The sequence below is a fragment of the Camelus ferus genome, chromosome 34, assembly GCF_009834535.1.
Source record: "Camelus ferus isolate YT-003-E chromosome 34, BCGSAC_Cfer_1.0, whole genome shotgun sequence".
In the NCBI taxonomy this organism is placed as follows: Eukaryota; Metazoa; Chordata; class Mammalia; order Artiodactyla; family Camelidae; genus Camelus; species Camelus ferus.
This window is the reverse complement of record NC_045729.1, coordinates 6,774,651-6,791,198: the sequence shown is the minus strand read 5'-3', so window position 1 is coordinate 6,791,198 and position 16,548 is coordinate 6,774,651. Positions and strand designations below refer to the sequence as shown.

The 16,548-nt window shown below is 35.2% G+C and overlaps 1 protein-coding gene across 11 annotated transcripts in view; it reads right to left on the bottom strand.

Moving 5' to 3' along the window:
* Positions 1–16,548, bottom strand: part of SOX5 (SRY-box transcription factor 5) — a 903,217-nt gene that overhangs the window by 193,506 nt on the left and 693,163 nt on the right. For all 11 annotated transcript variants that reach the window (XM_032473064.1, XM_032473061.1, XM_032473062.1 and 8 more), the window contains one exon: positions 2,793–2,879. In XM_032473064.1, coding sequence (XP_032328955.1) covers positions 2,793–2,879 — 87 coding nt within the window. The remainder of the gene's footprint in view (positions 1–2,792; positions 2,880–16,548) is intronic.

The following is a 16,548-nucleotide window of genomic DNA, read 5'->3' as shown; positions in this document are numbered from 1 at the left end:
TTCTCAGTAACTGTGAGGCTACAGAAATACATTCCTTCACCTTTCACACGGCCAGTACTCAGTGCTTCTGCTACAGGTAAGGGCAAGACACCTCTGTAAACTGGCCAGTTCCACTACGTGGCTGATTGGAGAAGAAGGAATAACCCATGTGTTCAGGCAGCTAATCCGTTCATAACATATACTGACTGACTGCTGTCGGTAGAGCTTTTTAGTCAAATTGTTTTGTTCTGCAAAACGGAATCTAGTGTTCTTTTTGTGTGTTTTTTAGAGGATTGTTTCTAATGTAACTTTAAAACCTAATTACTTCACATTTCCAAAGTGCCAGACCATTTTATAAAATGGTATATACATTCTAACAGGCAAGATCACCCAACATGAAAGATAATTTTATGCTTTTAGAAGTGGGTTTCCTTTACTAACTCACGTTGTTTCTTGAAAAATGAGATTGATTTTAAGTGGGTATGACAACTACTTATTGATGGCTAAACTACCCAAACCAAATGCTATTTATTTCTCCTATTTCTAAAGGCTTATCATTTTTACTTTTTCAATACTAATAGTAAGAAACACTTCTTTGAACTTTGCCGAGCTGTAAGTTTATTCTTTGTCCAAATGCCTTGGAAGTAATTCACTTACAGAAACTTGAAGGCAGCCCTCAGGAACTGAGTTCTGTCCTCACCTGTCTTAGAGATTTCAGAATGGGCATGTGTGTGCACGCGCGTGCGCGCACACACATACACACTCATTCACTCACTCAAATGTCTCCTGGAACAAATTAAAAGTTAAATGAAAACTGACCCAGTAAAAATGGAGGAGAAAAGTTTCAATCCACACGAAAACTTGGTAAAAACTGTAAACATCCTAATATATGCAAAGGTTCTACTCAAATACATTGTTCCAAATTATCACCAATAAATCATCTGAGAATTGAGTAAGTTCACATTTTCATTTTTTTTTTAAAAAAAGGTCATGCTTATCCTTCCTTACCCTGACTGAAAACTGTACACAGACAGGAGACTTCCATCTTTACTTGCCTCATTTAAAAAAAAAAAAAGCTGCCAAACAGTCGGGCCATTGTTCTGGACTAACTTCTGAGGTGGCGTGAAAACCACATTCCTGGGCAGTACCTAATCATCGCCTCCGACCCTCCAAGAACCATCAAGAAGAATTCATTTACCCCCAGAGGGCAACATGCTATTGTATCCTCTCCCCTCTCCAGTCCACCTGTGAACAATGGGCAGTAATTGTAACTGTCACGGGCAGTAGGTAGGAAAAGTCACCCAGCTGCTTTTTCCCCCAGTTTTCTGCCAAACCTGATCCGAGCACCTAACACAGAAGAAAGATCTACAGTTGCTTTTAAAACGCATCAGAAAACAGCTTTTTCGAACAGAACCAGAGGACAATAACCAAACTTGTGCTCTGAATGTGAAGCTTAAAAAACTCAAAATTAAAGACAGAAACTTCTTTTGTGACGGTACTGCAGCTTCCTGAACTAACCCCACAGGCAAGCCTGAAAGGACAGCTGAGCTTCTTTCCTCTGTGCTTATCATCACTGCTGTTGCTGCTTTTAAGTCAGACTTGTGAGGAAAGCCAGGGAGGGAAAAATGTCTGTCCTCCAACGGAATGAGATCACACGGCCTGGAGCGGGCGGTCCCGCCTGCTTTGCTGTCAGTTATCACCTAGGTTGGAGGAGAATAAAGAACCTTGGAGAAGACACCCTGTATCTCAGGTGCAAATGGGTTAAAATCCAACAAAATCAAGAAACAGAAACTCCTCTGTTCTCTCTAAACTTTGCCTTCGAGCTCTTCAACCGATATTGATCATTATTTGCTTGAATTTCATTCCATTCCAGAGTTTGGTTACTTAATTTGCTGGTTAGCAGGAATTCATTCTTTCCCCACCCAGTCACATCCTAATCACAGCCTGAATATATGTAAACTCCAAATAGATGGATGAAAAATGAAATATTCAGGCAAACATTTTCTGGAAGTTTCCAGAATGGAGATGCTACTGTCAAGAAGGTCAAACATTTGAGAAGACTGATGTATGCTCTGCCTTTCTCCAGGATGCTCTTATGTAGTAGAGTCTTAAGAGACTTAAGACAATTGCCTCTCTCACTGGGAGAACACGTGCATGTACACACATATGCAAAAAAAAGTTATTTTTACACACATTTCTACATGTATATTAATATAAATCTGGTGATATTTTAAATATATATTCAGCCTCTATCAAAAATATACACAGTAATATATAAGTAAATAATTTAATATTGATGAATAAGTATTTTTTCCTTAAAATTAATCCTTTAGAACTCAGAATCAAGTGTCCTATTGGCAACGAATAGAAAAACTACAGATTGCCTACTATGCCCTGAGAAACCACACTTTTTAATTAATTGAAAGGATCATTTGATTTTATTTTTATATGAGAAATTAAATCTCATCCCCTTAGTTCTGATTTTAAATGATTATGTGCATTCATACTTCCCATACATAGACTGTACAAAATCATCTCAAAATATGCAGTTTTTAACCCTATCATTTTGATTAGTACTTATAAAGTAAGTCCTTTGAATTTTTAAAAAGTGATGTAAATCAAGACTGTAAAGATACAGTGGACACACAAAGAGGAAAAATAAGAGCCCTGGTTCATCCCCTTTTCAAGATGGAAAAAAGAAACACCCAAGACAAAGAATGCGTGGGGGCAGAAGTATGTTATCACCATTAATAGTCTTGAATATCAAATTCATTTTGGTACATTTTGGATCAAAATAATTGCGAACGTATTACCTTTTATTTCACCGAAATTCCCTGATCCCATTGCAAGAAGCTTGTCTTTCCAGTCCTTTGAGAGTAGCTTTTCAATACTGGGGGTTTCTAAGTAGAAAAAAAATGCAAGGAAATCAACATGACTATCTTTATAATGTAGCTCATTAAAAATCTACCCACTAAAAATAAGGCCATCCCTATCCCAGCCCCAGTTCATAATGACTTCATCAACAAACTGATAACAGGGCAGGGAAAAAAAGAATGTATTTTGTCACCTGCTGTTTCAAAATCATTAGCTTTTCCGTCTTGTGGAACAAAGCCATACTAATTCTTTATGACAATGGGTACATATAAACCTGCAGTTCATTGTTTTTCAATTTGGTGAACAAATTCCTGCTATAATGGATGCTTGTCAATTTCAGGGTGTTAGTCTGCAGTCAAAAAATAATTATGTTGATAAAATACAGAGTAAAAAAAGGCAAAGAATTAGCTCTTAAATCTGCTACATGTAATTATATCCCTCTGTGTGTTTACAATTACATCCACTTTATAATATGTGTTTAACATCGTGTGGTGGTAAGCACACTGTGGAAAGATTTGCCAGTACCGTGAACATTTTTTTTTAAAAAGTTCGCATAAAAGAAGCTTTACAAAGATTGCAAAATCTAGAGAAGTGAGTAATGCCTAAAACGGAAACATTATTTGCTTATTTCAGATTTGCAGCGCACTCTTTTACAATGCCTCGTATTAAGACAGGGCACGGATACTTAGAGAGCAGGGTTATGTGTTCATCTGAGATTTGTTTTTGTGCATCATATGGTTTTGATCTCTTCTTCTGTGTTGAACTTTAATGTGTAAGTAAATATAAATGCTAATAAAACTCCCAAACATTAAACTCAGTTCCAAATAATGTAATTGTATATTCTTGTCAGCATTTTGATGGGTACACAATTACAATGGCTTTCAATCCCACGATTAGCACTGCATTCAGTTAGAAAATGGTGTGTACTAAAAGATAAGTGTCCCAGTATGTTCCATCTAAATAACAATACCCACACTTATTATCCAGATCTAAGACCCACACCGCCATTCTCCACATTGGTGTTTATGTGTATTTGTGTTTGTTCAGACATTTGTTTACCCCCTACTAGGAGCATAAAGGGAGTACATGTTAACTTATCAAAGGGACCGTCTGGCCTAGAGACCATAAGATTATTGGAAACGGGTTAATTCTCTCCACAGTAAAATGCCTATTAAAGCGTCTTCTGCATCATCTTAGCTAATGCTATCTACTTTTCTTAGGCCCGCATCTTAAAGTTATCAGCTATCGGAGTCACAAAAGCCTGTGTGGCGTTTTCAACTAAGTGGAGACGAAATTTTCCTTGGAAAAACTGACAACATGGAATGCTTCTCTTTCAGATGTCAATAACTTGAAGAAAATAAAATGGTGAAAAGCTCTGAATGATTACTTCTTTATATAGCCTGTATATATAGTGTATACATACACACACACACACACACACACACACACACACCCCTACAACTGCTGTGTGCACATTGACTACAGAATGTGTGAAATGCTATTTTTTTTCCTTCATGACAAAATATATCTCTCCATTTTTCACATTTAAGGAAAACAAGAGTCTAAAGATTTTACTTTTACTTTTTCTTAAAATATCCCTATTTCTACACCACTGTGTTGACAATGGTAATGACAATTCTGAGTAATAAAATGCATTCAATCTCTTCTGATTGTAATCAATACTTCTGTTCACTGAGGCTTTAAAAGTAACTTTAAAATATTTCTGCAGGGATTTCCAATGTTTCTACATTCCCAGTAAACACTTCGTGAGTGAAATCATTTTTTAAACCTTATCAGAGTAGGTCAAACAAACACCACTGTTTCTTTTTTCCAGCACTCTACAAAAATTCTTGAGTAGCATGTAAACAGGGCACAGCCAATATGGTATTTGCAATAGAGCACTGTCAGTCATTAAAAGCTAACAAACCTTTGCGAAGCAGGAATGCAGCAATAGAAACCCATTGTGCACTAACAATAGGCCCCTGAACCTCCCGGCACCAAAAGCAGACCATTTTACTTTTAAGGCTATTGTCTGCAAAGTCCATGACAAAGCTTTTTCCCTGAAGCTAGACAAAATATTCACTGTAGTGTGCTCGTAAAGAAACAGAAGTCTTCTGTCTAAGTCGCAGAGTTAAAGAAACAGCCGCCAGATTTCTGAAACCTGCAGAACATTCTTGGCCTCTTTATTAACTTGCATAAAGATAGAAGGCTCCTATACCATGCCACTCTTTTCAAGTACTTGATTTGTAACATACACTACAGAAAAATGAATAACTTCTTTAAAACCAAGTAATTTGGAAGATGTAAAATCAGAAATATATCTAACTCGGGGCTGTCATGCCTGTGGATGAATAAAGATAATAATATTTGCAATTTCGATGAGGTATATACTTTAAAATAAGATTCAATAAACATTCATTGAGCAGCCTATGTGCCAGGAACTATGCTAGATGCTTTCACCTGTATTTTCTCATTTAATCAGAGCGAAGACCTGAAGACTCAGATTGTGTTATTACGTCCATCTTCCAGCTTTAAAAAAAAAAAAAAGATGAAGACGAAGAAGAAAAAGACTTGTCTGGGGTTTCACAATACCTGACGGGCAGAGCTGAATCTTGAACCAAGGATTTATTTCCCCATAAAATTCCTAACTCTCTTGTTGACAACAAAATGATAATGACAGCTACTATTTTGAGGGTTCAGTGCTAAACAGTGTATCAGGCCCTTTATATGTGGTATCTCAACTGTTTCCTAATAATCTCCTGAATTAGATATTGGTACATCTGTTTCACCACTAAGAAACCAAAGCTTTAGGAAAAATCATGACTTGCCCAATACTGGAGCTAAATTCAACCTACTGGATCCCAGAGTCTTTTGTTCTCTCTGGTATACACACACGACTTCATTTCACCTGCAAAATAGTCTTGGAGAGTTGGAAAGACTATTGTTATTAACTCGATTGGCTGGATGAAGTAAAAATTTGAAAGAATAAATTGAATATCCCAGGGTAACATGCACCTATTAGCAGCATGATGAGATTAAAAGCAAAGATTCCTTATGGTTTTCATATGTTCAGGATGTAGTGAAGCCACTATATGGCTCTGAACTTTAGAATTCGATTTAAGGAAAACTTATGAACACATAGTGGTCACGAAATGAAAATGTATACATTTGATGGAAGGACTACTGGGTTAAAAGACAAGCAACCTGGGTTCTCACCATAACTTCGACACTATCTAGCTCAAGGGGTTCTAAAGTGTCCCATTTCACCCACTTCACCTCTGTATCTGAATTAAGTAAATTCATGTTCAGTATTCTACCAAGTGCAATGATACAATCTGCTTCCACTGGTAGTTCATGAAGAAGTGGTAAAAAATGATCTCACAATAACGAGCACAATAAATGGACAGAAAACAATGACTGAATTTCTCTGAAAATGGTAAAGATTCCATAGGATATAAATGATTACAACTACAAAAGACCAAAGGCAAAATCTCAATATTTATAATACATTGGTCCATTAATGTGTGAATATAATTAAAGTGAAATGTGACACAATTATGTAACTTCAGCGCTCATGGAGCAAAAGAGATAGCAGTTATCTATTAAATATTCCATTCTCTACAATGTGATTAAAAAAAATACATGTAGAGTCGTATTTTATATTGTGCGTATGGTATGTCTGTGGACATAGAGTTATTTCCAAATGTTCAAATTCTGGATTATCCATTACATTTGTGTTAAGATATGTCATACTTTTACTTAAACGCTTTAAAGTTTCTCCTAAGATTTACTTTTCTCAAGCACTGGAGTACCATGATTATCATCAAAATTAAAGCTAGGGCTCTCTATACTAAAATAAGTATGACAGATAGTAATTGTTGCTATTAACTGCATTGCATTTCAGTTTACAGAATGCTGTCAGATACAATAACTCTGTCAATGTTACAGACCATTATTATATCCATTTTGCAGATGAGAAAACTAAGACTCAGAGAGAAAGCCAAGGCCCAGGATCACCTAGCAAGAAAGTAGAACAGACGGAATACAAAACCATGGCCTCTTAATTCAAGGATCTGATTCAAGGATCTGTTTTTTAGGGGAAAGGTAAATGCATGTATACTTTAAAAGAGAAAATAAAATAAACGTTAAGAGGTAAGCAGGAAGATACATTAGAGAGAAATGAAAGTCATCCTTATCAGTCACCCCATTAATAGTAAGGGGACTGTACCTGGATTACTCGTCTCCTGCCATCAGGATCCTTTTGCTATGTTTGCTTGCATTTCCCTTCTCACCCTTGCCTCTGTTTTGCTCACATATGCTTCTGCACATCAATGCCTATTGCAATCCCCACTAGTGAATGGCCCCCCTAACTGTGCCAGCCATTGTTACAACAGCATCCTGCCTCTTTAGAGCCCGTTCATTCCCTATAACTCTCACTCCTTTTTCCCTTCAGCGCCAAACACTCTTAAGACCGACTCCCTCATCTGGAACAATGAGACCTGGAGACTCATGCCAACATATTGTAATTCTCCAACAAGCTCCCAGTGCCAAGAATTAAACCACATTCGCTCCAGTGCAGTAGCTTTACACACAAGCTCAGGTTTTTGCTTTGTGTTTATGTAGGGTTTTTTTCCCCCTTAATCTCCCTCGAGCTGCAGTGGCAGAGCTCATTGAAAAATCGAACAAGCAAAAAAATATGTACGTGTAATATTTGACTTTTTAAACAAAGTCTCAGGAGTTTAGATCAGACCAAATCTACTACCGTTTATACTTTAATTTTGTGGCTTAAACTAAGCTGTGTTATTCCTGACATTTGATACGGTGCATATTTAGGGGTGAAAGCTGTCTTTTGGAAGGAACAACAATATGGCTGAATGTCAAAATATACCAATACCTCCTTCAAAGTCAAGAAGTAAAAGCATATGTAGATTATTCATGTCACAGAATCAGCATTTTAAACCTGGAAGGATCTTTAGATAACATTTAGAGAAGTATTTTACAAAAGTAATTTGCTACAATACATACTGGAAATTAATGGAACAAAAATTTCTTGGTTACTTAAAAGTAAAACTGAAACAAACATAAAATAAGCATTCCATTGTTATGTAAATCTAATTAACACTAAACAAATTTACATTTCTTTTTACAAGATTTAGATCTATTTATGTGCTGTCTGACTGTTAATCTTGAACTGATTTATGGATTATACAGGATTCTTTATTCGATCAAGGACATTAGTGTTGGGAGATAACTTGTCTTATCAATATAAACTGGGTAATAACAAGTCTAGACTAGCCTCTTCATTTTACAGACTGAAAATTATCAATTAAGGATAAAGCTTAACTAAGATCATACACCTAGTTAATGATAGAGCAGAACTTGAAGGTTAACTCCTAGTTTGGTATTCTTTTCCATATACTACACACCCCAACAACTCTTTTAAGAAAGAGTCAAACTTTTCAGAAATGAAATGTTAGTCCAGTTTTATTCACCTCATCCAGTTTTAGACAATAATTAATTAGATGATAGGTCGTCTGAGTGGTGAACATCTGTTAGAATTAGGGTCTGTTAATTCAATATTCTCCCCTTGGAAGTTTTCACTGATGGCCCCCATGAAATTAAAGAACAAACGCAAGTTAGTGCATTTGGCCAACTATATTTTTCTTCAAAAGCTAATTACAGTTCAATATGTTGTTATTTGGTTATTCAATTACTGATAATAGGATTATTTTTGAGGGGAAGATTGGGCTAAATCTGGAAATCATGTACCAGTAAGAGTTCAATTCATGTTGACAACAGCTGCATGTCTAGACAACATTTTGGGGCAAATATTAAACAACACAATGGAAGTAATATAACGACTTTTACATATCTGGAAAGTATCTGTGCACCGAAGACCAGAAGGCCTTGTAACAGTCCCATTAGCCAAGCGCTACAGCTAGTCTGCTACTGGAAATGTCAAGTTCTTCGAGGAAATGTTAAAAAATAACACACACCACAAGGCACAATAGAAACACATCTGAAATTCCAAAGCATTAGGATTTCAAAATGCCTCATTTTTACATGTAATTACCCTGAAGTGAATTAAGCTCTAGAAATACTTTACTTTTAGTGGTGCCAAAATACTTCTTTGTTTCCACTTGAAATTTAATAAGAGCTTGGTTAACAGGGGGGAAAAAAAAAAACCTTTGGCCTGCTGACTCAAGTTTGGAAAATTCTAATGTGTAATCAGTTTTGGGAATATTGCAATATTTAAATCATTACCCACAGGCTTTAATTTTCTGAATGTATAGGCTAAAACTATTCACCTATCTGTTTAATTATACTCGATCTTCTACCACATTTTAGAAGAATTTTTTATCACATGATTAAATATACCATAATCCATATGACATAATTGCTACACATCAATAAACTTGGGTTTACTCCTCAAAAGATGGCTCTATGTCTTCTACACAAAGTAACCATTAAGAGATGGACTTATAAAACTCTCATAGTTTTATTCACTCCATCACTCAAGAAAGATAAGTACATTTCCTGGCTTAGACTACAACACTTTATTTTTTTCTTGTTTTAAATATTAGGTCCCAGCAAAAATAACGTAAGTAATTTGAGGGCAGCATTTCAGAAAGAAATTGCAGAGTTATTCTTCATGTACAAAATCTCTCTTATGTCTTGCTACTGAATGTAAAAAAATTATACAACGTGACTCCATCACTTACCATAACTAGTTTTGTGGCCTTTGGCAGGTAATTCAACCTCTCTATGCTTCAATTTATTCATCGGTAAAAGGGGATAATAACTCTACTTGTATGATTGTCAAAATAATTAAATGAAATAATTTATGTAATTAAGTGTTTAAAACAGTTCTGGGCACACAGTAACATTTAAAAAGGTTGACTAACATTACAACTACAACATATACAACAACCTAAGAGAACGCCTTCAAAGATCAAATGAAATATATACACATATGCTTCACTTTGCCCAGAAACTACCCAGAACTCAAACACCTCATCAAAGGTTCTATCTCTACATATTTTTATGATACTGATTGATAAGCTGTAGTTTCACTGGTTTATCTGTCATTCCTATGAATTTTTCAGTTGGTTCATGTCAATAAAGATGACACAGGAAGAGATGTAGTGGTTAAGGGGGACAAAGACAGGTGTCATTTCCATTAGGTTAATGTAGGAATTGTCCCCAAATTGCACAGAAATACAAAAGTACTCAACTCATCTTTGCCTGAGTGTTTTTTTTTTTTTTTTTTTTTTTGACAGTTGTCTTTCTAACTTTCCAAGGGTTCTATTAGGTCCTCAACAATGGCTAAAGCTTTTCAGCCAGTGCTGTTGACAAGTGAGAGGGAACAACAAACAGCTCTGTAGTGCTCCTTTCCCAGGGTCACTCAACCAACGGGAACATTTACTATTTTTATTTATTAGCGCCGTAGCGCTGTCCTCTCTCATGGCTAACTCACTCCAACCCCCATGACAGGAAAAGCATTTTAACTTTTAATAAAAATGGGAGAGTGAGGCACTCCTGTGGAAGGCTTTCAGTAAAGTGCATGGCTAATGAATATTGTCCATCTGTACCCAAATAATTTATGATGTCAGCAAAGTGTGGGTGGTGAAACGTGAATTAAGTCCTAGCCATTAGTCACGATGAGAGGGGTGAGAGTGAAGAGTAGGAGGAAGCAAAGGGGCTACTAAGGCAAGAGGGGTGGAACAGAAAAGCTAAGGGAACTTGAAAGAAAACTGGGGAGAAGATGCTCATGATGGCAGCAGTTAATGGTCGATTTGTAACACTTGAACTATTTCTCATAAAAGAATTCCATGACTGTTTTTGTTATTTCACCCAGCAAATAACCAACCTTCTCAAAGACAAATTATAATACATATCTGTTATTTTCCATATATTTTATTTGAAACAGTATTTTCTCAATTGTGTACATATGAGATAGAACAAGAAGGAAAAACAAAAGACAAGCCATAAGAATGAAATTATAGCAAAAGGTATATGAGTATATGGCATATTTAAAACAAAGTCTTAATTTCATAAGACAAATTTATAGACAAACAGGGAAAGTTTAATATAGCTTAGTAAAGAGAATGAATAGTTCTAAGCAAAATATATATGCCTATTGATATACTTAAGGAAAGAATTACCTAAATATGTATTGGAATTATAAATGAAGCAATTATCGTACTATAAGAGTGTATTCACACAATCATCCATTTAATTAGATATCAAGACCATGCTGAAAACAAAAATTAATGATCATAATTGTAGAATTCTGTTGTGGTTGTTTAAAATTACGAAGGTGGGTGGTAGAGATGATAAAGGAGATACAAAAAGCATAGAAATAGAAAACCACTTAACATACATTAGAATAAGAATTCCAATACTTTAAAAATATGACAGAATGTTTTACCACTGGAAGTGAGAATTAAAGTGCATACAGCCTGATGCTAAAGCACGACACATCCTGAATCTTCTCTATCACAACATATGTGAAAACAAATCGCAATCTCAGCTTGCCAGATGCCTGAAAAGATATGAACAATAAAAGCTGACATGATTCATATGATAAATCAGAGATTGTGATTTGCAGGTAGCTGAACAGTTGAGCTGAAAAACTACTTAGAATTCAAATTATAGTTTATGTTCTAATACATAGCATTAGATTTTAAAATTAGGAAAAAAAAATCCCTCTGGTTTGCTTAAAATCATATATCTAAATTTGCACTTAGCCTTCTCAACCGAAGTAGTCCATCTGCCTTAACAACTTGTTATATTTGGTCTCTCATAACCTTTCATGGATTTTGGATCGTGTCATCTTTACAGTAATTTTAGATGAGAAAATACAATAGTTTTATTTGCAAATGGCATTTAATGTTCACAAGCTTAGACACAATCTAATCAACAACGAAATTTAAAGTTGTGTGTTAGGAAAGACTTGCTGTGAACCCCAAAAATGCAGAACAGCAAAAAAAATCAACCTCTAAGAAGCATTCTCATTTAAAAAGAGACAAGTGAAAGAAGACAAAAAGGAAGCAAAGAAAACGAAAAAAAAAAAACAACTCTGGAAAAATAGCAAAAGAGAAAAGCACAATTTGATTTTCAATTTTCTTATATCAGCAACTTAACCGATCTCACTGTAGGCAGTGGGTATAAAATCAAGCAGGTACAGTCTATTCGTTTATTCATTTAATTTGAATTGAAATGACTGTACAAAAACATTGTCTTTGCTTTTAGCGGCATAATGTCCTGAGTTATCAGACTACTTTAAGAAATGTACGTCAAACATGGACACTTACATTTTCTTTATTTTGCACAATTCACACACACGAGGGCACACACACGCACACACACACAAGATTAGAAGGCCTCATACTCTATCCATTTATTCATTCTTTTATCTAACAGTTTTCTGTTAAGCCACTACTGTGGCACTGTGATAGTAACTGAGACATGGCCTCTGAACTTCAATAAACTCAGCATACACTGTTAAATGTATAGACTAACAGTGATCAGACAATAAACCTTTGACTCAAATTGCTACAGCGTCATCTGAGTTGCTCCCCTATTGTTTTATTTATTGAAATAAAGGTAAAGACAATAATGCCTGACTTCAAGCACTAGATTAATGAATAGTAAATAAATGTGCTGATAGATTTTTTTTTCCTAAATGTTACTATCGTAGCATTGCCATAAAAAGTTCTAAAATAGTCTTCTGTTTATCAATTGAACCTGCTGTAAAAAAAAAAAAAAGATTATACTAGGCAATAATTTCCAGAAGTGGGGCCAATTTGTCATCTTGTCCATAACTAGGAAAATAACATGAATTAAATCATGCTAGCAATATAAGGGTAAATTAAAAGATAAGTATATTGAGAATAATAGAGTGGACTAATTCAACAGTGTGTACTACGTATTTGTCCAGGTATGAAGGATATTAACAGAAGCAGAACAAAAGTGGACCCTATCCATCTAGAGTTCACAGTTACCGAGAAACTTCTTTAAAGTGCAAAATTCCAAGGCCACTGGAGAGTCCGGCTCATAATGTTTTTGTGGAATCCCAGGAATCTGTACTTTTCCAAGCCCTGAGGTAATTTTTTGATGAGTAAACACACATCAGGGTATAAAAATATGTATAAAAACATTCTATTAAACCTTCAGAAACTTGAATTAAAAACTTTTTTCAAGTGCATAAGACTTGAAGTAGAATCTGCTGAATTCTTTTTAGAAAGGTAAAAGAATTTTACTATCACCAAAATGTCCTTTAAGTGGTAATTTAAAATTATCAACTAAAAGCATTCAAATACATTTCAATACTTTTCTATTCTACAACTCAGTGAAATGCAGCATTTCAAATTTAAAAAAAAAACTCACAGTAAAATGCAATAATGAACTGTCAGGAGCTGATGATATATATTTTATTTATTAAAAAGGGGGAAAATGAAGAATTCTTAGTGAAGAACTGTGAAAAAAAAATTTTGTTTAAAAATCTTAAGAGGGTGGGTATAGCTCAGTGGTAGAGCTAATAATTAATGCTTAGCATGCATGAGGTCCTGGTTCAATCCCCAGTACCTCCATTAAAAAAAAAAAATCTGAAATAAGGGACCATGAATCATGTGATCACATGCTAGAAATACCTATGTATCCTTCACCAGTAATGCAGTACACACATAATATAAGAGATACACATACGCTTATGTAAGTGGCAAAGATAAAAGAGAGACTCCTGAGATGTCAGCCAAATGAAGATGGCATCCTCCCGGGATGATTGAGAACTGAGGGGGGCAGGTTCAGGGAGGAATGGCGGAATAATGTTACTAGTAATTTGGTAAATCAGAGAAGAATCAATGGGATACAATCCTCATTATTCATTTAAAGGAATGGCAGGACAACAAATCACAAATCCTGGAAAGGGTGTTAATGGTAGAAAATGAAAATAATCTATACTTTGAATACAATTAACTTGGATTCCTATAGCACAGCAGCACTTTGCTTGCCTATTCTTTCCATATTCTTAAAAACACCAGTCAGTAACGTCTATAGCCTGTGTCTCCAATCTAATAACTGAGAGACAAACATGATACACAGATTTTTTAAAGAACAATGAAATATGCGGGGAGAGAGAGAAGAGGAGGGAAGAGAGAGAGGTGGACTGAACAGTCTTCTTTCTCCTGTGCTTAGCAATCAGAATTAATCATTGAACTTCACTCTCATATATGTAAGAAATGATAGAAATATGTATCACCTAAAATCTTTTCACATACATATTTAGTAAAATTAACTATGTAATATTTAATATAATTTGAACTCATTTATCTCATTAGAAGTATATCTGAGGAGAAAAAGTGGGTGGAGGTAGAAAGGGCTCAATGGATGTCCATCATATTTAAGCCATGTATCCCATCCTTTCCTAATAATTTTCTGAAATAAAAGAATGAAATAAAAAAGACAGGGAAAAGCTTATTTAAAACTGTTTATAGAGATTTTGGTGAAGTACAATGAAACACCAGCAGTCTAAAACTTAAGATAAAGGTCAGAATTTTATCACAAAAGGATGGATGAATCCAGTAAAATGACAGACCACCCAATTTTCTGACCTGGGGGTCAGAGAGCAAGCTTTTATAAACTTGGGAATGGTCTTTCAAAAGCCACAAAGATCTGTGTTCCACATGTCAGAAATTTGAAAGTGTTTATATCTCTGAGAATTTTCCCTGAGGGAATTGAAATCCCCCAGGAACCTGCTATCTTAGTTCTCACAAAACGGTGCAGAGCATATTTAAGCCCTGCAGGGTCTCTGTTGTTGGACATTAGATCTCCTGTCCAAAGTGAACTCTGGGACAGACACTGAAGGTGGTTTCAAAAGCCTTCACTGCCCTCAACTACTTGCAAAAAGCTAGTAATCATTCTAGGAAGAAGATTCAGATAAAACATTGTTAAAAATTATGATAAATTAGAAACATATATTTAATCATTCTCATAAATTAAGGGGCTCCAATAATAGGAGTTGAGATCCTTAGTTAAATTACAAGCATTCCAAATAAATCATTCAAGTGAGGTAGCTGCCTATACTCTTATTTGCAGAAAGGAAATAACTTATTGCAAGGAATTTGGTAAACTAAACTTTTAAGTCATTGCAATAAATTAGCAAACATCAAAACTGACCTTTATTACTTGATGGGGGTAAATATAAAAAGGCACATTATCTTCTTAAAATATATGTTTATGAAATTAAAAATAAAAGAGAGGGTTCCATTTGTAAAGAGAGAAAGAGAAAAACCTCATTGTTCTATGGCAGCTACTGAAGAACAAGAAATTACTCAGATTAATTAGGGGATTACATTATTTACAAGACTATTTCCAAAATTTATAAGGTATATTAAAGTAGATACATAATCTAGCAGGTTTTCGTTTTATATAGTAGGTGCCAATTTATTATTTTAGCTCATAGTTCTAGACAAAAACCCTGGCTTACTTATTTCTCTGTCTTTTCTTCTCAGCAAATTGTTCAGCTTATAGTGCAGTACCCTCAAAATTATAAGGCAGCAAAGCCAAATCTCAAAACACGTAAAGAGTTATGTGCCAAACAAAGCTGCATAAAAACTAAAAACCAACACCTTTAAAAAATACTTGGTTTGAGTTTAATTGAAACTCTTGTTTTCATACATATTTCAGCCTTTCTGTTTTTGTGGTGACACATGAAGTGACTAAAAAATAATGATCAGTGAGGTTTCACAGCATGGAGGGGGGAAAAATAATAGGAAAAAAAAAAGTTTATTCCACACTATTTGAATTCATTTAGGTAGTTCTCTATGGGGCTACTACCAAATCCTTTAAGCCCACCAGCCTCTTACCTACATTAAATTAATGAGGCATCTCAAGCTTTCATCCCTCACCAGCAGCTCTAGGCTCTCCAGTTGGACACCTACAATTTACTAAATTACAAACAGTGACCTCAGGGAGACATCTGTTTGTTATATACAATATTGTATTATAATATAAACTAGAAAAATATTTGGGAGATTAAGATGATAAGATATATGTTGAACTGTATTTTCTGGGGTTAATAGGGGCCGGTCTACAATTCTGTGATCTCTTTACCAATACAAGTTTCCATTTTCCCATCAGTAAGTAAAGGCCTCCACAGATTAACACTTACGAACAATACTTATGAACAATCCAATACTAAGAGGTCTGTATTATGCCATGACACTCACTACCTCCATGCAATACTTTTATTAAGCTGCAAATACATTAAGCTTGGTTATAATCAATTTTTTTTTATAATACCACCTTCTTACTAATGCTCGTAACACTTGGCTCCCAGGGATGTACTTATAATGAGATGGCCGGGTGTATTTTCCATTAAAGGCCTCCGCTGGAGTTTCTATAGTGCTTTTTCTCATATATTTCAAGTTAAATGCTCCCTCTATTTTTATGTTGGCTTCACAATAGCCAGTCCCTTTTCAATGATTAATTTTCTATTCAAAAACAATTTGCTTTTTTTTTTTCCTTTGTCCTGTCATGGTTTCAGAACACCCTCTTTCCTTTTCCCTCATCCATTGCAGAAACTCACACTCGCCCCCACCTCCCACCCCCGAGGACCAACTACCCTCTGGCCTCCAAATTTCTCTTTAGTGACACATAGTCCAAAATATTTAGGAGCTCCCCCCAGCAGGA